We start from the raw sequence: 26,793 nt of genomic DNA on the forward strand, positions 1-26,793 counted from the left end.
CGCGAGAATTCCCCACATAAGGCCTGGTGTTATTGCCATGTGTGTGATGCAGTGTATTGAATTGCGAACTTCCGCTACGACAGCTAGGCGTTCTAACGACTTGAGCCATCCGGATACAAGTAAAAAGCGTGGATAGAAAGCATCGCAAAAAATACTAGAGAGTGTACTTCAATCGACGCGGCGGGACAGGTCCCGCTCCTATCGAGGAGTGAGCATGGGGTCTTAATGCATGATCTGCGTTAAGACGTAAAACAAAATTAGTGCAAACCATACAAACACGTGTCTGCACCCTAAATTTTCTTACCCTTACTGAAAAGAGGAAGGAATTCGGAAGAGACGAATGAATATTTACGTTCTGCAAGAAACCCGGTGCCAAAAGTTGTGCGCTTAAAATGACTATAAGCTTCTCTATTTTGGGAGCCCACAGAACTCAATATGATATCGACGTTGCTATCTCAGAAGGTATCCGTGATGGAATTAAATAATTCGAGCAATTTGATGACCAGCGCACCATAAACGGGTCGACCAAATGCCGAAAAATGCCTTCTGTTAACTTGACATAAAGACCTGCAACGATGACTATATCGTTATTGCAGGCGATCCTAATGTTCATGTAAGTCAAATGGTAAATGATAATAGGTGCCATAGGGAAAAGGATTTGGAGCACGCAATGAGGATGACGAACCTAGAGCCAATTTTGCGAGCACTCACGACCTTGTACTTGTGAATACATGGTTCATCGAACAATTGTCTCATCTTTCTACATTTTATAGTCGGAACAGTAAAACGCAATCGATCAATGATTGCAAAGCCGTTCCCTATGAGAGCATTGCTCCTAGAAATCGTGCGTACTATCTTGCGAATCAAATTACAAATAAAACAGCGTGAAGAAGGCACTGGCCCGCCTCGAATTACATGGGGGCTATTTTGTAAGAAAGTAGGAGAAATGATCTTACGCGATTACCGACCATTACAAATGTGAAAGAATCAAGCGAAGAAGCGTAATCCCCAAATCGGCCTATACAACACTGGGGGGTACCTAGCCTGGCAAGCAATTCAACAACTGAAATACTTGGCTTTCAACTGACTATTTCCAAAAGAAGATCTGTGAAAAGAAGCGCCTCTGCCATAAATTTCTCGTCGATAAAACACTGGCCTTTTGACAAATTTACAAGCATGCCTTGAAGCAAAGAAAGCGATCGATCTTACCCGAACCATTTAGTCCACTACAAAGATCTTTGCGATAAACTGCACTCGGCACGAAAGATCTATATTGACTTATCGATCGACGGCCGGGAAAAATAGATGACGGAAATATTTCGAGCAGATTTCAATGGGAGAATTTGTTTATCAACCATTTCCACAAGCACTATCGACATTTGGAGCAATTTCGACGGTGCTCTGAGGTGGCGTAGAGGAAGTGGCCGAGGAGAACCTCCATGAGGTGGCATCGGGAAACGGCGTGCTCACCTTTGCTTGTTGGCCGAGATGCAGTAGGCGAATGGTTCAAGGATTATATACAAGGTACATCTAAAGCAGCTTCGGCCACGAAATCTTACCTTACCGGGATAGCTCTGAATTTACATGTCTCAGGAGAATTATCGGTTCATGTACTTTCAGCCCGGTTATTAGCGGTTGGCCCTTAGTAGGAGTTTTATGGGGGCTGTAATTACGTTCAAGCGGAGAAAAGGAAGCCCCAAACATGGATTTGCGTTTTAAGACGGGTGCCGTACTACTTAGCTCGGAAGAGGTGCACTCAATATAGACTAATATCGTTGTTACTTGTCACAGTGGGGCTCTGATTGTGCTCACAAAATCAATTCGTGTACTAAGAAGACCATGGGGTCAAATCTACACGACAAGTACTCACGTAAAACCACCAGGACGTAACTGTCATTAACAGCTAATGAACGGTGCCTCACAATGATGGGGAAGAAGATTTTACGTTAAACAAGTGGAGTAACACGGCATGATCCGCCATTGATATGAAGATGCACTGATCGTAAAAAAATTGCGTCAAACATAGCCTGGACATCGAAGTCGATGGGAAACGAACGGAATGAATGCCGAAACAACTGTGGCTGGATGCGATGGATGGTGATTTGAAGTCTCATGATTCTATTTATGGCAGGAGCGCCATTTTGATGCGACAAACTACTAAGATCATGACTGCTGTGATAAGAGTAAGAAGGCAGAATCTGGGCTCAGATCTTCAGAGCCAGACCATTTCATTCCCAGCTCTCCCACTTTACAGCTAGAGATCTCTCTGAGGTCTTCTGTCTAGTGTTCGTAGCCTGGCTCTAGCTAGAGCTGGACAAGCGCAAAAGAAATGCCTGAGGGTTTCTACCTCTTCCCTGCTGTTTCGGCAATGCGAATTGTAGAGTATGCCGGGTCTGGCGCCATACTCATACGACTAATCCATCGGAGTGTGCAACACGCCGCTAGCCTTCCACTCTGCCCTGGGTGGAAAGTCCATAGCAAAGTTTCTAATGAAGTTCGACTTGCGTATGGCGTAGTCCTTAAGGAATACCACTGATTCCCGAAGTACTTCGCCTAGGATGTTACTTTGGCCGTAGGGTCTCGCTGTCCAGCATCCTGACTCACACAGTCTGATACCATTGCACGCTACAAAGCATTTAATATGAAATTATCACTATATTTCTGTCCAACCATCGTTTGGTACAATGATTTCATTTTTAATGAATAGTATGCCACTAAAATAATAATACACCACAAAGCTACGTGTCTAAAGTTTCTTACTCTAAAGACTACTGGGAACCTGAAACGCCCAAATTTCATTCTCAAATTGTTCTTGGCTCGGTGATAATTTCGATAATTTCATTCCGTTGCTTTTGGATGTTATTTGAATTTAATGTAACGTTTACGAAACTTGTTCTGGATAACACTCCCTATCACCTTTTTCATTTATCACTTGCCACGACCTAACAACGGGACACTCTGCTAGACGGTGGGTGGCTTACTCGCATATTAAGCAAATTAAGAAAAGATGGGCACAAATATTAAATATTTAACTTCACTCACGCTTTGCGAACTAATAGCCCTATTTCAAACCATTTTAAATAATTTTATTTTTTCCTTATAAATAATCATTCACAAATTCCGAACTTACACTATTCAATTGTTCAGTTCTTACTGCGCTTTACATTCAGTGTCGCTTTATCAGAATCAAAATTTGGCCAATTTGTTGTAGTTGGTTGGTTACTACTTTCACCACCGATGCTCTTGCTAGTGCCGAAAACATTCGCTCCAAGACGTGATCCCCAAATATTCTGGTTGCTGTTGGTTCCAACAGTCTCATTTCGGAGGAATATGTTACCGACTGTCGGCTGAATACTTTGAACAAAAGCTTCTAAACAAAAAAATGAAACAATAAAATGTGAAAAATCCAAGTTGCAACAATTTATATTTAATTATTAGAAAAATAGATTCAGACCAACTGCAAAACTACATATTGAAGTTAATTTATGTCAGAATTCACGTTAGATCGGAAAATGTACAATCATTTATTCAGAATTTACTATTTATTGATTTATGTTCCAAAACCTTGATTCGGAGTAACCGACGTCTTTCCTAACTGCAGACTGGACAACATGGAAAATGGAGTTGGACCCGATGATATTTTCGTTGAAGTTGTTTTCGATTCGTCAACCTCTAGTTCAGCGAATACATTAGATTTATCACGTAACATGTATTTGCGTAGGTTCAGATATTGTTCCTTTTGTGCTTCAACCTGGAAATTTCGTAGTGCATTAGTTGGACAAATGACAATTGGACGTTCACTCACTTTTGTGTGTAATTCTTGTAGTCTTCCTGCCAAAGCCACAAAACTTTCATGAATTTGCTGCAATCCGCGCTTCAAATCGTCCGCCGTAAACTGTTGCGGATTCGTTAGCGCTCGCATGTGCTTCTCTGTCAATTCCACTTGCGTACGGAACGTTATTAAGTCTGATTCGTATTTCTGTACAAGTTGTTGGAAAAAATGGAATGGTGCGGTGTTTTCGAATTGCAAACCCATGGGCGTTTCTTGGGTTCGTTGCGCCATTTCAGCCCATTGAATAGCTTGCGAAGTGTCCGAACGTAGCAATTTCACTTTGCTGTAATTACTTTCTAAATTATTAGCTATTTCTTGTAGTGACCAATTCAGACATTGGATTTCATTTGATACTGTGAACAGTTTTCTCGACGATGCGCGAGCTATTTCGGAACTGCATGTTTTCTGTTCTTTGATATAATTCTTAAGATTATCTACTGTTTTAATTATTTGATCTGGCACTTGAGTTTCTTTAGCCTTTACGCTGTCTGGCTTGCCTTCCGTTGACTTTGGTTGCGAGGCATTCAAATCAGTTCCACCTAGTCCAAGAGAAGGTGCAGTTGTAGGAGCAGAACTTGTCCCAAATATGTTTGTTGCAGTGGTTTCAGCAGGCTTAGCTACAAGAAAATCATAATAAATTTGATATGAAAATCTTTTTCCATAATTTGCTTACCAAATAAACTGCCACCTGTTCCGAAGCCAGTGAAAGGAGTAGCTGTTGTAGTTGTGCTTGTACCAAATCTGAAAATTTGTTATAACCAAAGTGAATACATTCGAACTTGCAAGTTAGCTTAAAAATGTTACGTTAGACCCGGTGCAGTCGTGGTTTTTGAGAAATTTAAAAGAGGTTGAGTTTGCGCTGTAGCTGCAGGAGTTGCGCCGAAACTAAAACCCGTCGCGGGTGCGCTTGTTGTTAGATTGAATCCCAATGTAGGAGCAGTGGTCTTTGGTTGAGCACCGAAGCCAGTGAAACCAGGTGCGGCTGCTGTAGTAGTTCCTGGTGCAGCTGTGGTTGCACCAAAACTGAAACTACCAGATGTGAGTCCCGTTGCACCGAAAGCTGAAAAAATACATGATATGTAAATGCTTCTTATTTTTCTCAATAGATTGCAACTGAAAACAAAAAGTAGAGAGAAAATTGACAGTAAATCATAGTTGAGGTTTGGAGTGATTTCTTTTCGCGTCCCAAGAACAAAAAAGAACCTTTTTATGAGCAACTCAATGCAGTCCAGGAGAGGCTCCCTAAAGGTGACCTTTGATCGTAGTTTGTGAGAGAACAACAAAGTCCATTCTGAAAACAGCTTGCTAGGACATGTAAGAGGGAGATATCGTATTGGTGTCTGCAACGATAACAGTCAGAGATTTGTCCATTTCTGAAACTTCTACCGCCTCGCTATTTGCGGGAAATTATTCCAGCACAAAGCCTGGTAAAAGGTCTTTTGCGTTTCAACTGATCAATAGCCCACAAGCAAATTATGTTCAACACCGAACGCCTACATGATCCAGCTTTCGTTTTATGGAGGAAAAGTTATTTTGCTGTTCGAAAGTGCTTTTTTCTCTGGTACCACTTAAATTATTGGCGTCATAAAACTTGACTGACTGCGGAAGATAAGCAAGGCCCTGGTTGACTCCGAAATCCTAGAAGGGCATCGGTGAACGTAGGAGTTTCAAAGTTCTATTGACTACTAAGAAAAATGGTGAACATGATACGCACGAGAAGTGGAAGTTAGTGTACACTGTGACCAAAGGAAATTTATTATTGCGATACTCTGTATATCACATCACAAAATTTGTCAATGGTCCGATCATAATGGATGGCATAATTCCTGATCTAGCAATAGAAGGAATACAGGAATAAGGTACACGCTTATATTGCAATTACTTGGCATGTTAAGGTGCTATTTATTCCCAAACCAAGGAAACCCACTTGCATGGAACCAACAAGTTTCCTATATGGTCACTTGCCTATAAGAAGCATCTCTACCAAAAACAAAAATCCACAGAGCCAACACTTAATGAGCTCACAGTAAAAATTGAAAAGACAATATATGAAAAGGGATACGCTTCAGACGCATTCAAGAACAATGAAAATGTATTCAATTATGCATCATTCGCGGCGATTTATGACGCGGCAAATCATGGAGTCGATCCGCAGCTGTTTTCTTCAGAGGCTGGAAAGGAGGAAGATCCACTATATGTGGATGAAAGGAAGTCTCTCCCGAGAGAATGTTTCAGGGACCCCATGGCTTGCTACGGCTCCTGCAATAATTATCGGCAAATATGGGGACCCAGTATGTGACCGCTTGAATGCAACTCTACAAATAATAAGCAACTCGTGCCTCCGCAACGGACACACAGTGAGTGTTAGGAAGACTGGACTAGTTATGTTCATTAGAAACGGTAGGGAATCTACATACTATCCACCTTATCAGGAGTGAAAATCCAACTAGCAGCAGTCAAGCATTTAGGAGTTCATCTCGGCTCCATCATTATATCAAGAAATAATATCAGAGATCCTTCAGATTGACATGGTGCCGGTGGTGGACTGCAATAGGTAAGACCTGGGACTTTCGCCACATCAGATGTGCTCATCCATAATAAAGTTCAACTTGATAGATATTTACATTTGGTGGCCAAGTCTGAACTTTGCGAACAGCAGCCAACTGCTGGCGACGGGCTAAGAACTTACCACTAAATAAACAGATAAAACAAAACAGTGCTCCGTGTTGGTAAATGAGGACATGAGGCTTTTAGGCACCGGTGAGCGGGATTGAGCGGGAGTTTACAATAAAGCGCAGTATTTTCTCGTTGGTAATAGCAACCTGAGAAAGGGCTACGTTTTACTCAATTTTTTAACAGTGGATTAGGATGGGACAGCCATTTCTTCAGTCTGACGCGTAACAGTTTGATCATATGTGGAATTATGAGACCCGGAGAGGTCGTACAATAGAGAATTTTTCTGAAATTTTAAATTTGGCCTTCTGTATTTGGGTGTACATTGTCTGAGGATGGTCTTTTTGAAACGTTGGAGGGCTTCGGCTACGTTGGGTGACATAACCCATGCTGGGAAATCATAGGCCAAGACTGGTCGAATTAGGGTTTTATTTAAAAGAGTCTTAGTGGCATTAAATAAGGCCCGAGAGGAAAGGTCATTTTTTAAGGCAGATGAGGCCTTTTGGCTACAGATAATCTGACGTGGGGGTTGGATTTAAGTTTGCTGTTGAGAGAAATTCCCAAGTATTTAATGTTTGATTTTGGTTTGAGAGTGTGATTGGCAATGCTTAGTTATAGGTTTTTACTTTTTGGGACTGTGTGCCAGTTTCACTTTCTGCTGGGGTTTCCAAAGCAGATAACCTCAGACTTATGAGAATTAATGGTGAAGGCCCACCGGCTGAAATAAACAATGATTCTATTGGTTGGTTCTATGGCCCACTCGCGTACAGTATGGTGTCATCTGCGAAGGGGATCCCTCCTGATGCGGGTGGACCATTGTCGTTGGGGAGAAAGGGCGGGCGAGGGACAGCCTGGGCTGCTGTTGGGGTAGTGAAGAAGTTTACGGGGGGTAGGGGAATGTCATGGAGGAAAATGTTAAAAAGTTTAGTGCCTAGAATAGAGCCCTGAGGGATTCCTGAGTCTACGATGGAGCAAAGTCCGACGAGGCGCATGTGACAAGTTCTCATGGAGATGAAGTCTCCCAAGTATTCTAAACAAGGGGAGGAGGTAATTAGTCAGGATTAGCTTGAAAACCAAGCCCTCTTTCCAGACAGAATCGAATGCTTTTTCAAGGTCTAGAGCGTAGGTTACGGTGCATTGCCTATATTCCAGGTGATTGAGGATGTGGTCTTGCAGGTAAAGTATTGGCTGTTCGGTGGATCGGAGATTTCTGAAGTCGAATTGATTAATTGGAATGATAAAGGAGTAGTGTCTGTTGAGGTGAATTAGTACAATACGTTTGAAAATTTTTCCAAAATTGGATAGGAAAGAGATAGGCCTCATGTCTTTTAGGTTGTCAGAGCAACCCTCCTTAGAAATAGGTTTTAGGAGAGCGTCAAGCGATGGAAAAACAGCTGAAATATGGCCATCAGTTGCACCATCTTCCATCCCTTTTAAAGCAGCCTATGACAGCATAGTCAGGAAAAAACTGTACGCGACCATGAGAGAATTCGGTATCCCGATGAAATTGATAAGACCGAAAACCATTCAACATCAACAATGGTCTAAGACAAAGGGATGCCCTATCATGCGTTCTCTTTAATCTGGCTCTGCAAAAAGTGATGCGTGATGCTAAGATAAATACGAGAGGCACCATTCTCTTTAAGTCCACCCAACTACTGGTCTATGCTGACGGTATTGACATCATGGGAAGAACAAACCGACTCGTACAAGCTGCCTTCATCCAGATCAATCAGACAAAATAATAAAAATAGTAAACTACAGTTTCGAAACCGTTGAAAATTTCTCCTATCTAGGACCAAAAATCACAACCAATAACTGCTGTAACGATGAAATCCGCGCACGATTATTTCAGCTTACAAAAACTGTTTCGTCCGAAACGTCTCACCATAGGGTCAAAGCTCTTACTGTAGACCTGGGTTCTTAGCAAAAAAAAGTGGAAACTCTTTAGCCCCCTACATGAGGATGGACGATTCCGTCGCCTACATAACGACGAAATCTATGATCGATATCATGACCGTCAGGTTGTGGATAAAATCGGGCTCAATAGGTTGCGATTGGCGGAACACTTAATCCGTATGGATGAGGATCATCCAGCCCGGAAAGTCTGTAAAGCCAACATCTACGGTAGAAAAGAAGACGAGGCAGACCCTGCCTAAGATGGAGCGATGGCGTAGGTCAGGACGCCAGACAACTTTTAGGGATATTGAATTGGTGGACCTCAGCACAAAACCGGGATGTCTGGAGTTCCTTATTAAGGCAGGCCTAAATAAGGAACTCCGGTTGTTGCGTCGTTGATGATGATGATTAGCGGAGCTGATTTTCAGGATACTGGGAAGTGTCCGTTACTCATACACTTGTTGCAGGGGATGGCGAGAAATTTACTGATGGTAGACACACACTCCCGCAGGATTCAGTTGGAGATACCGTCAGGGACCGATGATTTTTTATTGTTGGAACGGATGATTGTAAACTCAAATTCTTCTTGGGAGATAAAGGAGGCGAAAGAGTCGATTCTATGTCAGCTGGGCGGCTGGGAGAAAAGAGGCAAAGATAAGACCCTTTCAAACTTAACCTTTCATCGTTGACAATAGTGGCGACTACCGAGTTTCAAATGGAGTTCGCGCGTGATTTGTCTCTGAATAAGCGGCTAAAGTAGTCTACGCAGGCAGATAGTTTTTCCTCAGGGGAGTGGAACCGATGGTTTTCTATTTTTATCGGGGAGTAATTGACGTTGAGAGATGTTTTTTTTCCTTCGAGTCAGTCGATTAATTATTGCTTAAACTTGGGCGCCAGGCTTGAGGGATTTGAGAAATTACTTGTAGGAAGCGTTCAGTTCGGATCTAATAACTCCGTTGACTTTGTTGGACAGGATTTTAATAATTTCGGAGAGGAGACGGTAGTCAGCGTTGCATTTGTTCTGTAGTCGATGAAATTATCGTTTCTTTCCCTGTAGTAGTCTAGATTCTGTTGCGGACTAAGGGGAGGATTGAGGGGGGAAAAACCACCGTATTTGTAGCAGCCAGGCTCTTCCTCGGGATCACGTTTGTCAGTTGCGGTTTTGAAGGCAAATTTGAATTTCCTAATGTAAATGGCCAGCTCTTCATTGGAGTGAATGCGCGATTTGTCAAGAGGACCCAGCACACTTTCGTAAGTTGAAAATCATCCCATTTTGTCGGATTGAAGGATCTGCATTTGTGCGGACGGGGAAGGGAGGGAAGAATTTGCTGTAGAGGCCGGGGGCGTGGTGGTCGGAGTGAGCTACCAGTGAGGAGCAGCTAGTGATATATACTGAGAGATTTTCCGAGATTGTAAAGGCGTCTAGGAAGGCCTGGGATTTGGAATTAGAACTCCAACTTCAGTTACGGTCAGTAAAGTCTTGGGCATATTTTGAGAATCAAAATGAGAGTTTGCTTTTGACAATATGCCTCCGGCGTATACCGGAGGGTGTTCATCAGACTGAGATTAGATCTCAAGAAATATCCGCAGTTGTTAAATACGGAGGCAGCGATTCCACCACAACAATCTAATTGTTTTCAACTTACCTGGAGCAGCTGGCGAACTTCCAAAAGTCAACGAAGCAGCCGTTGTATTTGCAGCGGCCTGTGGCGTTCCAAAAGTTGGCGCCGAACTCGTGCTACAAATATTTGGAAATCATAAAAGCACAGTTTACCGAATTAAGACATTACCTTCCGAATGAAAAACTAGGAGCCGTGGTTGTCGGCGGTAGACCGAAACCGGACATAACTAATATTTCCTCGCAATTACTTTATAAACAATAATATATCAGGCGGAGATCACTTTCTGTTGTACAATTGTCTTTAAAATTTGGTTATGTTTGAAATGTGGTGAAAAACGAGCTGGACAACTTCAAATTTTCTATAACAGTAGTCTTGACACCAACCATTTTATTATATCTCTCTGATTTATTCCAGTTCGCAATTTGATTTTCTTTTCATTCATCGAATTTTTTATTAGGATCTTGGTATGGCTATAAATATATTTTAATAACTTTACAATGGGAGATTAGAGGAAAATATGAATATAGAAGCAGCGAACAAACTTCTTATTGGAACTAACATCAGCACAAGTCATCTGAGTCCATGTTTACACTTGCCATAAATCGTCGTTATTCGACCAGTTGAATGTTGTTTGACAAGTGGCGTAGAACATTCGAAAACCAGAAATCAGACCCTGTCACATAAACGGGGTGGAAGTGGAAAAAATCCACATCAGTATTGTAAAGTCAGATGAAGGGAGAAACCAAATAAATTCGGTGAAACATAAGTGACGCTTTCGCTATACATTTTACCTGCATCACGGAGTAACTGCAAATCACGTGAATAAAATTGCAAAATGGCTTATCAGTCTGGCGTGCCGGATCAGCAATTTCTCTGGGACATATTCCGACGGTATGTACTGTGCAAAGTTATTGTTTTATGCTTGATTGATTGCATGATTCATATGTGCCTTAATTTAATTTCACCAGAGTGGACAAAGATGGAAGCGGGTACATTTCAGCAGATGAACTTCAAATGGCGCTATCCAATGGGACATGGAGTCCATTCAATCCAGAAACAGTACGACTTATGATCGGTAATGAATCATTTTATTCCAAGAAGTCTGGGGTGCCAACTGAATCTCTTGGTCTTGTTTTTCAGGTATGTTTGACAGAGAGAATCGCGGAACTGTGAGTTTTCAGGATTTCGGTGCTCTGTGGAAGTACGTGACCGATTGGCAGAATTGCTTTCGATCATTCGACACAGATAATTCCGGGAATATTGACAAGAACGAGCTGAAAACTGCACTGACGGCGTTCGGGTACAGGTTGTCGGACGGAATTGTTGATACGCTCATGCGGAAATTTGATCGCTTCGGTCGGGGAACAATTTTATTTGACGATTTCATTCAGTGCAGTGTCATTCTATATGTGAGTATGCAAAATCTATAAACATGGAGAACGTTATGGGACAATGCTTCTTGAAAATTCGCTTATCTTAATATTTCACACCATTTCATAATTCAGTATTTAATCATGCGAGCAGACCTCAATGTGCTGATTTTCTTGGGCACATATTGGCATACCTATCGTACACATAAAGCCACTTTTAGTTTCACACATTGGAGTCTATTTTCTACTGACCATACAATGCCCTACTTCATACACACTTTCCTTAAGACTCTGAGGTAATATTCCGCGCGCGCTCTAAAGCGCTTTTTCTGTGCGCCCCGGAAAACACCAAAGATCGTACTAAAGCAGTTTACGATAACTGACGCAAACAATTACCTACATCGCCAAGTACGATTAGGTGGTCTTCATGTCTTAGCATTAAAATGTCCCGAACGATCTGATTGGTTGATACACGAACGCGCTTTTGGTCCACAATGAAGTTTTCTCCCTTGTGACTACGAAGTTCGATTATTAATCATTGGCTCACCAATGAACATGGCGAAATCTTTTAGACAATTCAGATCGTCACATTTGAAATTTCGAATGCCGCGAATCCTGCCGCGCCACAATTCTATTGAGCTGAGATTGTCCAGATAGCGGAGTGGTTAGAGCATGAGATTGTCGTACGGAAGGTCGCAGTATCGTGATTTGACGCCGGATACTAGTCGACTCAGCTATGAATGAGTCAAATCAGGGTAATAATCTCGGGCGAGCGTAATGCAGACCACATTGCCCTCCTATAGGGTACTGTAATCCTGTATTGAGCTTACATCCTGCCTGCATTTAAACTTTTCTATGGAATTTGAAATAATAATATGGCAAGATACAGCCGCTAACTTCGTCCTTTTTAGCGGCAAAGAATTTATTGGATCAGGTGATATGAGAGCATTGCAGTATGCAGCGTCCGTTCCTTATGATTCTCATTTGTGGTACTTTCATGGCCAGTCAAATTGGTGCTAGTTGTAGATGTGAGAACGGAAATGTCGAACGAATATTGAACTCCTCAAATAAGGGGAGTGTATGAATCGGGGATCATTCAAAATGATTACCTTACAGCCGAAAAGCTGAGAAACAATAAGGTGAAGGATTCAGATATGAAACGTTTTGTGTTTGTCTTATATGAGTAGTTTCGACTGTGCGTGTGTTCTATTTATTTATTTAATCAAAACAAGGCATCACGTAATATACATAATACAATAGTCATCATCATCAATGCCACAACAACGGGAATCCCATCTAGGCCTGCCTTAGTAAGGAACTACAGACAACCCAGTTTTGGGCCAGTTTCGATATCCCTAAAAGCTGCCTATCGTCCTGACCTACATCATTGCTCCATCTCATGCAGGGTCTTCTTTTTCTATCATAATATTGCCCTTATAGACTTTCCGGGCTGGATCATCCTCATTCATACGGATTAGGTAACTCGCCCACCGCAACCTGTTGAACCGGATTTTTTTCCAGAACCAAACGGTCGTGGTGTCACTCATAGATTTTGTCGTTATGTAGGCTCCGGAATCGTCCATCCTTATGTGGATATGCTAAGAACCCAAGTCTCCGAGGAATTCAAAAGAACTGGCAAGATTGTGCTCTTGTACAGTAAGAGCTACGACCCTAAGGGCAGACGTTTCGAGCGGAACAGTGTTTATAAGTTGAAATAGGCTCTGTTGGCAGCCAATAACCGTGTGCGGATTTCATCGTCATAACTGGTATCAGTTGTGATTTGCAACCTTATTTAAGAGAAATTATCAACGGTCTCAAAGTTGTAGTCTCCTATCTTTATTCTTCCCGTTTGACCAGTGCGGTTTGATATTGTTGGTTAGTTGGTTTTGTTGTTGATATTTCCACCATATATTTTGTCTTGACTTCATTGATGTGAAGCTCAAGATCTCGCGCTGGCTGCTAAATCTGGTTGATGTCGCCCGGATATCGATTTCTCTCATGGCCCTGTACAGTTTTACCCTGGCTATGCTGTCATAAGTGCCTTTAAAGTCGATGAAAAGATGGCCATATTCCAGCAGTTTTTCCATCGCTTGCCACAGAGAGGAAATCTGATCTGTTGCTGATTTGTCTGAAGTGAAGCCTCTTTGGTATGGGCCAATGATGTTCTGGACGTATGGAGCGATCCGGGCTAGCAAGATAGCGGAGAATATCTTATAGATGGTACTTAGCAGCGTGATCCCTCTATAATTGCTGAACTGCGTGATATCCCCCTTTTTATGTATGGGACAGATAATACCTCGCCGCCTGTCGTCAGGCATTGATTCGCTGTCCCACACCTTGACCATCAGTTGATGAACCGTTTGGTGTAATTGGTCGCCTCCATATTTAACCAATTCGACTGTAATTCCATCGGCCCGTGGCGACTTATGTTTTTTAAGCAGATGGAATGTTTCTTTTATGTTTGGTGGTGATTTATCCGTCGTCTTCAGTTGCCGGGACCTCCAATTCGCCAATATTTTAGTTGTTGAGCAGTTCATGAAAATACTCAACCCATCGCTTCAATATGCCCATTCTGTCGGAAATCAGATTTCCCTCTTTGTCTCGGCAGTTTGAGCATTGAAGCGTGTAAGGCTGACTTGTTAGTAAAACTTCCGCGCCTGATGCGATTGCTCCCTGTACTTTTCAAGTTCACAGACCTGTTGGTTCTCTCAGGCTTTCTTCTTCCATCTGTGAAGTCGCTTTTCCGTTCGACGGAGTTCTTGATAGGTCTCTGCGCGTGCCCGCGTTCATTCATGAAGGCTGAGAGGTGGCGGCTTTCAATCAGCCACGTATGTTTGCGGACCGCTTTCCGCGCATACCAAGTACTCCCAAAAACCATTTCGTGCGATACTGCTATCTGAATAATCCGCAGTCTGTTATCATTGGTATCCCTTTGTAAGCTTTGGGAGCAGACAAGACAAGTCATCTCCAAGTATGATTTTGATATCATACTTGGGACCGGCTTCGAGGATCCGCTCAACTACCTCGTAGAAGGCATCCTTCTCCGACTCTGCAGTCTTCTCTGTAGGGACGTGAACGTTTATGAGGCTTAACCCGAAACTACAATAAGCATATGCGGCGACGTATTTGAAATCTCACAATGAGACTGGCCGCTATAATATATGATGTAGTGGGTCTTCTCCAGGAACTCAGTACCTAGCGCATCACTTGCAGCGCTGTTACATCAGCCTTATATTGGGACAGGTTATCGGTGAGCTGCTGAGCAGCATTCGGTCTGCACAGGGAGCGCACGTTCCATGAGAAAGTGTGCAAATCGTTATTCCGTTGCCGGGTTCGTCGGTTTAAAATCCATCCTGTCCGAGGATCCTTCTGTGGCTTCGTAACATCGGTTTTCCGTGTAGGGTTGTCAGCCCTATCCAACCCCCAACCTCGAGGACCAATTGGTACAATTTGTTCCTTTTTAGTTGCGGGAGACACGCCTTCTTCCTTCTCTTTTATGGATAGGTGTGTGAATTGAGCATCTTTAAAAAGATGGAAAAACCCCTCGGGAAAATGATTTGTTAAAATTCATATACAAAGGAGTTATCAATTAGTCAACACACTGCTCCAGAAAATAAGGAGGGATTAAGTCAGGACCGGATCCTTTGTCCACGCCTAGTTGCTTTAATGATTTTGAGTTTTTTAAAATTGGTGAAAATAAGATCTAACCATCTGCCATTTTGGTTATCGGTCGGAATTATCTGCTGTAAATCATTGTCATAGAATATACTGATCATGTTACAGTCGATTGTGTCAAGGAGATAACCTACGTCAGGTCTATCAGTTACGCCTGGCCTGGACAGTTCACAGTCCATTCGACCGCGTCTTGAACTGAAAACTGCAAACAATTTGTATAGTAAACAGAACGCTCAGTGCCGTTGCCCTTTATTTCTGACGATATCACTGTAACGAAACTATAACACAGTCATATGCCCCTTGGCCAGTTACTGTAAGCGAATTCAAGTTTTTGCACTCCCGATAATTAGTAATTGTATTCTAGAAGTGCAACGGAACTCAATAAACTAATAAAAAAATTACGACTCGCATGACTTTGTTATTTCAGTACCATATCACGGAATTTGTTCTACCAAAACTTACCTTAAGGTAGATTGTGGAAAAACACGCGGTTCACACAGTTGTTAATCGACGTTAACTTGCAAAAACTGAACCAGAAAAATAACAGATGCGATGCACAATTACAGGCTATAACAAAAGCTACTGGCATAATTGACAGTCAGAAGCGAAAACGCTCTTATTAGATCTAACAGTCCTTCATGCTGGATTGACTGACAATGAGTATCAATAGCAGACTTAAGAGTTGTCTTCAGAATATATGAACGAGATCATTACTTGATACTATATATATTATTCGTAAGGATAAAAAGCCTCGACCTCTCAAGCTGAACATCGAACCCTTACATGTTCCAACCCTTATTCGACAATAGGAGAACTATCTTGCTGATCGGAAGGTAGATGCATTGAAGAACTTACCGGAGAATTTTGATGAGTACTGGGCTTCCATGCTTTTTTTTCTGGTGTCACTCACGCTATCTATATCCGAATCGTATCCTAAAACCTGCCTAACGGCATCCGCCCAACTCCGTACTGTGACAAATCCATTTAGCTATGAGGAGAATGCACTTCAATTGCAATCCTCGCAGCCCCATCCTTAAGTTATCTACATTTTCACTTCTTGTAATATCAAGATCCATTAAGCTTATACAAAGTAAATAGAAGGAGAAGAAAACATCGATAAACGAATGTAGACGAAATCCCGTCCTCGTTGTGAAAATTGCCGAGAAAATATTTGCTAATTTTTCCGCAAATGCACTCGGCATCCATTGATGATATGGTGGATAGACAGATTCTTGTAAAATCAGAGTGAATTTCAATTGTATGTGCTGCTTTTATTTAGTGTTTTTATAGAAGCAGCAATAGCAGTATTTACACAAAATAATATGAGTTGATACCCCAACAAATTTATTACTTCCTCCAAACAATTTATCTTGATTCATATTTCTTTTCAATATTACCATGAACCGTTGTTGTTCGAGCAATTCCAAAATTACCACAAAACTTACTTGATTTTCAGATAAATCACAATCTCATTATCATTTAATGCATGATGTATGTTCTACATTAACTTCGTGACGCATGCATATGTAGCAATTATTGTTTTTTCTTTATCTCAAATGATAACACTTTATAGTTTTATTATATCTCTGGGTTCCATCCATAGTTTGCTACAAAATTGCCTTGATTGCACGTTTAATCGGTAAAGAAAGGATAGATAAAGATTAGTGGTATGTTGTAGCAAATAAACAAATCTTATTCTATGGCGCAATAGTCTGATGTCGATCCTTGGCGTTTCAAAGTTGGTGGATGGATGAGAACTCCACTTTTCTCCTCTAATTTCGCGCTATTAATCGAGTCACTTCATCTTTTTCGAAGCTTGACTTTGAGTGGTGATCTAGAAATTCTTCTATCATTCATTCTTTCAACATGACCCACATGAGACTTTCAACTCCCTGTGGTATCCTGCAGGGCTTAAAATTAGTTTGAGGGCTTGTCATTCTACGGCGTGGCCTGGATCATCGTCCAGGGCTTACTACTGAAGAACTTGGTAGATCGAATCAAGATTTTATCGATTTTTGGTTTTGATTTCCTGCGGTCGCGAAAAACTTTCCGCGATTATTTCGCTGCCGTAGTGGTCGAGAAATCCAACTCGAAGGATACCCTAAATGGGCGTTCGCGTGAAATCCATAGCGAATAGTGATTCGAATGAGCTCACAAATCCGATTTAGTAAATGCGTGTGCATGATGTCCTTCACATGCGAGAGCCGTAGAATAGTCGCTTCACATCATACATGACAAGGAGCGCTTAAAAATCGTTGCATGTGACGTCACCGGGATTTTTTGTGATTTTCGCGGATGAAGTCGTGTCGTGTACCAACGCTCTTACTATTATCTTTTTTATCTATCTTATTGACCTATCTTAATTTTGATATGCTCAACTAATTGACGACGGCGCGATGGTTGAGGAGGTAGAACGTAAGCCTCCCAATCTCGCTGCTGTGGGTTCGAACCGCAGTCGTCATGGGTGTCTGTGTTCATCTTGTGTTTGTCTCATTGCTGTGAGCTTATGATAGTGAAACTGAAGCACAATTTGATTATGTGGATGCGCTATTGTCCGCCAAGGAGTGAACAGGAAACACTAACTAGTTTGGCCAGGACTTTATATACAGAAAGCACTGTTTGGAATCCACGAATATTTAATACATGTATATCGGCGTTGCACTCGCAACATTTTTCTAGTATTTGTTTTACCAAGAACAATTTTGCTACGTTCAAATTCGACGTCTTATCATACACACACAGCAACGACATTTCTCTATAGTTTTGACAACAGAGCCTGGCGCTTTTTTTATATATAAGAAAGATTTGGATTCCGTCGTAGATTAATCGGTTCAGATTTTCTTTAATCTGCTTTTAATAGTTATGCAAGTAGCTTCTCTATACTCAGTGTTTATTTATTTTTGAATCATTTTTTCTTTGAAGGTGGGTTGCGAGACGGACACATCTTTGGCCTTTACTACCTCAAGTTGGGTAGATTGTTCTGTTGCATTTAGTAATTGTTTAAAGTATTGAACCAGCTCTGTGAAATCCTCGGCTACCTCTTTACCTAGAGTTGTTTTTGGTTGGAATCCTGTTGTTTTGAAGGTTTAGGCGGACTTTGAATTGTTTTAAACGTGGATTCATTCAACTTTTCTTTGAATTTGAGATTCCTGGCCCTGGAGATTGGTCCTGATTCAGTGTTTGAAGGGGAATGGTATTTTAATGTTTCACTATATTTGGTTATTTACTATGCGACATAGATATCTAAATCTAACGAACAAGCAAACAAATGTTGAATTGTTAACCCTTTCTGATTGTCCTTTAACAACGGTTTTTGTCAGCATATAAAATAAAAACACAATTCTAACTTGCCTTCCAATCTTATTGCAGACATTAACTTCGGCCTTCAAACAGTACGACACAGACATGGATGGAGTCATTACTATTCACTACGAGCAGTTTTTGAGTATGGTATTCGCCCTAAAAATTTAATTAAGTGAAAATTTCAAAAGTTGTCAAACAATAAATATCCTCAATGTATAATACATTCACTGAAATTTGAATTTCCTGTACGCTGTACATAAATAAAAGATAAGATTAATTTTATAAAGTTACATGTATTCTTAATAAAAGTCCAGAACAAAACTTACTGTATACACCTTTAGAGGTTTGTTTATATTTTAAAGTTTATGTAAGTATGAAATTAACTATATACAAATTTCTAGAGTGGAAGATACTTTAATGTTATCATTTTTCAAATTTTAAAATAAAGCGGGTAAACAAGTTTCTCTGGGTTTCATTGTTCTGACCATTTTTCCAAAGCCAAATACACCTGCACTCTGTGAACTACATTTCATTAAAATTATGCGAGGAAAAATAGATACGCCGAAGCAAAGATCATTAATGAGTAAGATTTGAAATTTGCTCCACAAAAGTATTATGCGCCTGCGAATATACCAAGCTATCTCGAAACCCTTGTGGCCAGCTATCTGCTGGAAAGAAGGCTAACGTACTTAACTTTTTTTTGCAGCAGAGGAAACCCCGGCAATGGGTTGTATGACTCCCCCGGAGAATCGAAAATTATTGCTCTTGATTTACGATTACAAACCAAGTAAGGGTAAACAGCAAAGAACATGCAACAATTTAGTTAGTTTGTATAGGCAAGAAGTCGCGACTGGCAATGATAACTTCAAAGACTCCCTTTAATAGTTCTAGACATTTTTCTTTTCTTCATCTCAAACTTGGAATTTTAAGCACTACATCAACAGTAAAATCTTGAAGATTTCATTGCATATTTTCGGAAAGTGATTTGTTACCTTCTTTTCTAAATTATGCAAGCTTTTCCTCATTGACGGGGATGTACTCCATTCATGGTCTTAGCATATATTTTGTTCAATCAAATTCCCATTTAAGTATGCTTTGACCACTTTTGTCTGTACATATTGCAGCCGTTTTTCTTCCAGTGCTTATTCTGAACGTATCAACTGTCCAACTAAGTGTATTCCTCTGATGTTTCTAGTAGTGATAATCAATAGGAATAATAATACAATTTCCTTTTCGGTAGTGATTGTTTATTCTGGTAAGTCTATCTGGATATTTCAGAAACAACTTGTTCCCTTCTTCAGTGCTATACGTCTGCTCATAATTAAGTTTTTCCAATGAATGTTAATTACACCGGTAATGGTATTCAGTTCATATTTCCTTACTTTTTCTTCTTCAGCCTTTGTCCAGTTTGAAAGCGAGGTCGGCTCGCCTTGATCGGTTGCGCCATTTTACTCTGTGAAAAGCCAAATCTGGGTAGAGTTAAGAGGCTCATCATCCAGTGTATCAAGCCATTGTTGTTTTGGCTGACCTTTGGGTCATTTCCCATCGACTTCGATGTTCAGACCAGTCTCGAGAAGTAAGTTCTCTTCAGAGCGAACTACATGATTCAGTCTGAGACCGTGTTGCTATAAGACGCTAGGAGAGCATCATCTGCATAGGGCGCTGGACGCTGGGTGTCCGGTGTGACAGCGCTCATAACAAGTACAAAGAGGAGCGACGCAAAGCGTACCGAATTGTGTGCCACACGGTTAAACGCCTTCTCTAAATCCAGAAATATACTGCAGAGAGGGTTATGCCTCTTGCGGCGTTTCTCTATGAGTATTGCATCAGTAGTTTCTTAGTTCTTGACAAAACCGGCATGGTCGGCTGTTATTTGAACCATGTCGCGAATACAGTTATCATCCTCATGGTATGGGACGGTAATTTAAACATTTTCCTGGACTGCCTTTTATCCATATTGCAACAGTCATGCTTTCTTGCCAGTCGGATGTGTTCTACCCTTCTCAATAATCCGATTAAAGAACTCACTAAGCCGCATTGTTAGGTCCCAGCCCTTCTTTTTCAGACTTCTGGAACAATGTTGTTACATTGATATAATTCTGACCGCTTCTGAGGTTTTTATTTTCAAATTTGAGTCTTCAGGATTCAGCCACGGAAGGGAAATCTTTCGTTGTGGATGGAGGAATGATGAGGAATTATTTTTTCGAAAAGAACAGAGACGGGAAGCTTTTCGAGAGGAAGTGGTGGAATTGAGTACGGGCAATTGGGACTCAAGGGGGAAATGGAGATCTGCTGCTGATCTCACGTTTCCCTTGTTTGTATTTGTTTTCGGAAGTATTTTATTTTTCGGGAGTATAATTTTTGTTGAAGACACGGAACGCCGTTCATGATTAGCGCAAGGAATCGAGCGAACGGAGGAAAAACGTATTAGTATGTCTTTAATTGATGCTCGATGTGCCACGAGGCGTTCCTGACCACAGACCCTGTCCAATCAAGAAATTCGCCTAAAAAAAAGTGGGGCCTGAAAATTGAGTTTGTTGGCGTTATGCTCAGAGCAGGAATCGCAAATAATTTGGAGCTGCGGGTGACGTTGTTGTTGTTTTCTCTTTGTTGAATTGGTAATATAATAAAATCGACATAGAAATAGAGAAAGAAAAACGATTTACCCAAAAGTAATTCAAAAATAAAATTAATTATGGAGTAATTAAGTCGTTTGTGCTCTGACCTCCTCCGGAGGGCGCCGATCCTTCCATTTTTTAGGGTTCCCTCCATTATATTGAAAGCGGCAGGGGCGAATGATTAGGTTGGAGTGGTCCGCGGAAGGACCATCATATCAACTAGCCCCTATGAGGAGGAAAGGCAAACGGGGGCCACTCGCCGCGTAGATGCCAGAATCAGCTTAGAGCTAATCCTTCCCCGTCCATCTCGCGCGCGTTTTGCTTTTTATGATTTTGTCTCCTCCCTTATAAGACCGTTTGGCATTTTAGCTCCTTTGGGAATGAAATCTTTGGTAGTATCACTCCGCCTAGAGACTTCACGTCTCTATTAGAGTAGTTTACTCCGGGTGGGTTTAGTTTTGTTGACTCCTGAGTCAAGGCTCGTGATAAAATCTCGGTGTCCTAAGAGGGTGATAATATTTGAGAACCAAGAACTCCGGCACACATCTCGCCGAACTACTAGCATTCGGGTTAGTTCCAGCACGTGCCGCCCGGTTCCATATATTGTTCACGGCTGGTAAACCTGTTAGGGGAGTTTGGTTGGTCGACATCTTTAGGGACCGTGTTGGTGCCAAGGTGATGCAATAAACTCTCATTGTAACACTAGATTAAATCAGTGAGCGTAGTGTACCGTTGCGGTTTTGAGTGACCTAAACCTAAATGAATTGTTGCTCCAACAATTACTATTAATCAACAATATCAGGCACAAATTTAGTCAGAAACATTTACCAAATCTTACCTTCAAAATTGTTTCACTGAATTTATTTTAAAAAATAATTTTGTACTTTTCCTTCTCGTTTCACTATTTTGCTGCTTATTATTCGCCGAAATTCAAAGAATTTGATTATAATGCCTCCTTTTATTATATTTGGAAATTTTCATTCATTCAAAGAGCAAACACTTTTGAATATAGGCAGACGCTTCAAAAAATAGAGTACGATTTCCTATAGAACCGACATTACCGCCATTTGAGATTATGCAGCCGCTGTAAAAGTTACTTATCTCGGGTACGGTTCAAGTCTTCTCTATGCAAGACAACTTCTATAGTATTTTTAGTCAAAGAGGCTTTCACACCGCGACAATATAAACATATGTTTGTCATAAAATTGGCATTCTACGTTTGGCCGGTTACGAACTGATTTTCCAAGGACTTGTATTCGAGATGAGTGCTACAATGGAAGTGGATCCAACGATAAAGCAGGCGCTCAAGTTCCTTCACTCACCCAGCCCCGATTCAGCAGAAAAGATTCGTTTAACTCTCGACGAAATCATTAAACAGCGATATGGGTCCCGGAAAATGCTCATAAACGTTCTAAGTAAGAAATATCTGGAGGAGGAGTCGCATTCGCCGGGTACGATCAAGCGTCGAAAATCAGACGAAAGGGCTACGTCGTCCACAAAGTCTTTGTCAAGTGCAACCCCTAGCCAAGAAATTGTAACCACCAGCTCCGAGCCAGTGTCTATATCAATTGGGGACGGTGGATCAGATGAAGAGAATCTGAAGGTAAATAAGGGCAGCCATATGGGAAAAGATTCGATGCAGGTTTTTGACTCATTGTCTGAAACGCATTCGCTTGCTTTTCAGGAATTCGGGGATCTGGCTTGTGTTATTTGTGGCGTAATGGTGGTCAAAGCCGGAAACCGTCTTATCGAATGTGCCGAATGCCACTCGTTGTATCATCAGGAATGCCACAAACCTCACATCTCAGATGATGATGCAAATGAACAGGAGTATTCCTGGTGCTGCAGTGATTGTAAAAACAAATTAATGATGACGAAAACTCCTACGACCACATCGTCCCCCGAAAAATCGTCATCCTCTTCCTCCTCATATGAAAAACATTACTCGAAAAGTTACGAGCACTCTTCATCAAGCTCGAAAAATAAATCATCTTCGTCTAAACTGAGCAGTAGCAGTGGAAGTAAATCCCCCTTCAGTAACTTGTTGAGCGCATCGACATCGTCAAGCGGAATTGGGAGTTCAAGTAGCTCCAAGTCATCGTCCTCGTCTTCATCGGTAACACCCAACATAAACATTATCAGTGCCGACCAACGGTTGCAAATAATGAAGAAGAAAGCGGCCAAACAGCTGGAGAGTAAACGTAAGCAAAAATAATTTGTCCTACTTTGTTACCTGTAAATCTATAATTGTATAATATCGATAAAGCAGGAAGCATTAGTATTCAAGAACTGTTAACACGATTGATAGAAAGATACGAATGAGAAGAAAATTCGCATGAAACTGAAGAAAATTATAGAAAATTCAATATCACAGAAGTTCGACTCAAAACTCTGAAAATAAAAGACCAAATATCGTAATATAACTGTTTTATTTAAATATTTTGTAAGATGAAATTCAAATTGCTTAAAAAATTATAAGTGAGGGGGATGCGCACTCGCTTATCATTAATGCAGGACTTTGGACAAAAGATCCGAACCAGGAACAGAATTATGCGGGCCCTTCTACTAAAGTTTTAGCTATTTCATTGTGTCTCTACTCTGGATTCAAACGCAATTATTCTGTCGTCAGGTCTGTATAAACGGCATACTTGTGTAAGTAATTTAGTTACTGTAGAAATTCCAATGATGCGGAATGGACTTTGTGAATTAAGACGAAATAAGATAATAGGATCCTAGAGTCCCCTTTTCTTCTACATGAGCCACTGTGCTGCATTCTCTTAAGCTTTCCGAAAGCAACCATCAACAGATTAATGACTACAATTGCCGTCCACTAAGCATTTCGTTTGTTATGAAGGAAGGAAGGAAGGTGGAAGTGGCAGCGAATAAGAGGCACGTTGAGAAGAGACTTCGTTCCCGATTACGCATCTATCCTAGGATTGGCGTTGTGTATTTCGCCCTAGTAGAATTTTGCGCAGAATAGTGGTGCATAAGTGCAAGCTTCTTGGGAAATCAAGGGGAGAACTGGAAGATCAGGTCCGGTTGACGTTCTAGCCGTAGCAATTCAATCTCCCCTTGACCGCCTCTCTTATCAAGGACTAGGTCACTTGAGATTCGTAGGTCCTCTCAGTGCACTAGATCAGCAGGGCAGAGCAGCAAACTTCTCGCGAACCGCTGTTCGGAAGCCAAGCTGAACAAAAGGCAACTCCTGCGACCAGGAGGACTCGTCGAGTGCCAAAATTGCTACTTCCAGCGTCCGATGCCAATGTTTTAACATCCGTTGGACTGCGGATGGTATGTGGTTGTCCGCTGGCGTTTGAATCGAAGGAGCTTTCCGAGCCCTGTAAAGAGTAATTCGCACTGCATTCTCTGGTCTGCAATGATTATGGCGGGAACACCAGAAACTCCTTGAGTCGCACTCTCGATCTCCTCCTTTCCACTCTCCACGGGCGCCAACTCTTTTTATTTCCTTGGACTTCTCTGTATGTCAAAACTGACGCTCACCACCCCCCTATCGAATTTGAAACGAAGCTCCTCCGTCTAAACTCTAAAACTGCGCGTAAATCTACTAAATTCAACTTCGGTAAAGCCAACTTTGACGTTCCCAACTCAGTTTTAGCGTCTATCAACTGGGATATTATGCAACTCAGATTGTGATCAAGCTCTTAACACCTTTTACAATATCTTGTCCGATCTCCCGTCATGTTCCTTCTTCCCTTGCTTCCCTGTGTTCATACCCAACATGGTTCACAACGGAAGAAGTTTCAGGCTTCTAAAAATGGCGCTGACTTCGCTCACTTTAAGGCTATGCGCTTTACTGTGAAGTCTATGATTAAAAAAGCGCCCTTACCTGCGATAACTTGAAATCGTGTTGGTCTTAAACTCGCTATTCCCGGAATCCCACCCAATCTCTCCCTTCTTCCACCATTTTTGCTGACCCAACTACCAACTTCCCACAATAATCCTGTGACCTTCTATGCTCTTACTTCTCTTCCGTGTTTTTTCCCTCGACCACTCCACCTTTTACGCCTCTTCTAACTGCAGACTGCTCCGAATCTCTGGCCATTCCTTTCCTTACGCCTTCCTTGGTTGAGTTCCTCGTTGGTAATCTTGACACCAATGTCGGACCTGGCCCTCGGGGGTTTTCTAACCTCTTCCTTCTTAACTGTAAAAAACACATTTCCCTCCCCCTGTGTATAATCTATAACACAAATCTAGAGGAATGCTACTTTCCCCATCTCTGGAAAGAGGACCTTATCATCCCTACCCTTAACAGCGGAGATCATTCTCTTGATGTGAACTACCGCCCCATCTCTCTTCTCTCCTCTTGCTCCAAAATCATCGAGAGATACATCAACGACTGGCTGATCTCGGCCTTTGGTCACCTCATTGTCAAAGAGCAGCATGCTTTCCTGAAGCATAGTTCTACGAGATCAAAAGTTCTGGTCTTTACTAGCTTCGTTGCTAAATGCTTTAATTTACGACAGGAGGTATATGCTATTTATGCTATATTTCTCCAAAGCCTTTGATACTGTTGACCATAATATTTTGATCTTCAAACACTCTCTACTCAACTTCCTTCCTTTAATCAACTCCTGGATTTCCTCCTATCTCTCATACCATTCCTGCAGATTTTGTTTTCATGGTTACTCATCTCGTTCCTTCTCTCCTTCCTCCCTTCTATACTTGGCCTCCTACTCTTCTTGTTTTTTATCAATGACCTCGGGTCCACACTCACCTGCCCTTGTTTGCTTTACGCAGACGACCTTAAATTATTGATCTCTGTTTCGTCTTCATTGGACTGTACTCTCTTGCAACCTAAACTTGAAACTCTGTTTCGTTGCTGTTTGGTTAACAAGTTGACGCTGAATGTGAGCAAATACCACTGGATGTGCTATTCGCTTAAACCATCTCCAACATCCTTTTCCTATCCTCTTAGTGGACAACTCCTTTTATGATTGACCTTTTTCCAAGACTTGGCTGTAATATTCGATGACAAACTGCGTTTCAATTCCCACTTCGTTGACATCATCTACGTTCCACCTCCGACTTTACCTCAATATAGCCCTCCTTAACACTCTTCAACTCCCTTGTCAGTGACATCCTAGAATATTGCTGTGTAGTCTGGTCCCCCTTCCGCATCTGTGACTGTCGCGTTCTTGAAGTTGTACAAGGTAAATACACCCGGATCCTCTTTTCCAAAAAGAGCCATCCACGGGCTGAATATCCCTGCAGCAACGCCGTATCTTTTGTGATATGTGTACTCTTTTCAAACTCTGCAATTGCCTTATGGACTGCTCTGCCAACTCTGATATTATTTTCCGCGCCGTCTCTCATAATACACCTAGTGCGGACATTTTTGAAGTACCTTTCGCGGAGCTGGACATCTACTTTCACTCCCCGATCCCGAGGCTATGCCAGTCCTACAACACCCTATAGCTTGGGTCCTTTGACTCTGTCTACTTCCTTAGCTTTAAACGTAAGGCAAGCCTTTTACTTATTCCTCCCTCTGAGGACAACATATAACGAGGAATTTGTTGTGTATATTGTCTTAATTAAATAAATAAATACCGAAGCGCGGAATTCACTCTCGACATAGTGCCTTAGCATATGGCTGTGCTATAATGTTCTTCAGAGATATTACTTCAGGCCACCGATTGAGGCAATACTTGTATCCATACGAGTCTCGCAAAGGGCCTACAATGTCGAAGTGTATGGTGTGGAAGCGCTTTGTCAACCGAAGGAATACTTTTGCTTTCTTTCTAGCATGCCCAGTGACCTTACACTCTTTGGCCCAAGAATTG

General features: G+C 41.6%; 3 protein-coding genes across 3 annotated transcripts; 2 read left to right on the forward strand and 1 right to left on the reverse strand.

Annotated features, from left to right (window-relative positions):
- Positions 1–3,096: 3,096 nt before the first annotated feature.
- On the reverse strand, positions 3,097–10,250 carry LOC119650812 (nuclear pore complex protein Nup58). Its single transcript, XM_038053950.1, has 7 exons — positions 10,195–10,250; positions 10,051–10,142; positions 4,637–4,892; positions 4,506–4,573; positions 3,806–4,449; positions 3,565–3,751; positions 3,097–3,370 (listed from the first exon to the last, which is right to left on the reverse strand). The coding sequence occupies exons 1-7, from the start codon at positions 10,248–10,250 to the stop codon at positions 3,144–3,146; spliced, it is 1,530 nt and encodes a 509-aa protein (XP_037909878.1). The 3' UTR covers positions 3,097–3,143.
- A 398-nt stretch (positions 10,251–10,648) lies between these two features.
- LOC119651274 (programmed cell death protein 6) lies at positions 10,649–18,706 on the forward strand. Its single transcript, XM_038054779.1, has 4 exons — positions 10,649–10,917; positions 10,995–11,101; positions 11,167–11,435; positions 18,441–18,706. Exons 1-4 carry the CDS (start codon positions 10,862–10,864, stop codon positions 18,540–18,542), a joined length of 534 nt encoding a protein of 177 aa, XP_037910707.1. The 5' UTR covers positions 10,649–10,861; the 3' UTR covers positions 18,543–18,706.
- Positions 18,707–22,157: 3,451 nt separating this feature from the next.
- On the forward strand, positions 22,158–23,294 carry LOC119651281 (integrator complex subunit 12-like). The gene is made up of 2 exons (XM_038054790.1): positions 22,158–22,595; positions 22,677–23,294. The coding sequence occupies exons 1-2, from the start codon at positions 22,254–22,256 to the stop codon at positions 23,205–23,207; spliced, it is 873 nt and encodes a 290-aa protein (XP_037910718.1). The 5' UTR covers positions 22,158–22,253; the 3' UTR covers positions 23,208–23,294.
- Positions 23,295–26,793: the final 3,499 nt, after the last annotated feature.

The sequence above is a fragment of the Hermetia illucens genome, chromosome 3 (assembly GCF_905115235.1).
Source record: "Hermetia illucens chromosome 3, iHerIll2.2.curated.20191125, whole genome shotgun sequence".
Lineage (NCBI taxonomy): Eukaryota > Metazoa > Arthropoda > Insecta > Diptera > Stratiomyidae > Hermetia > Hermetia illucens.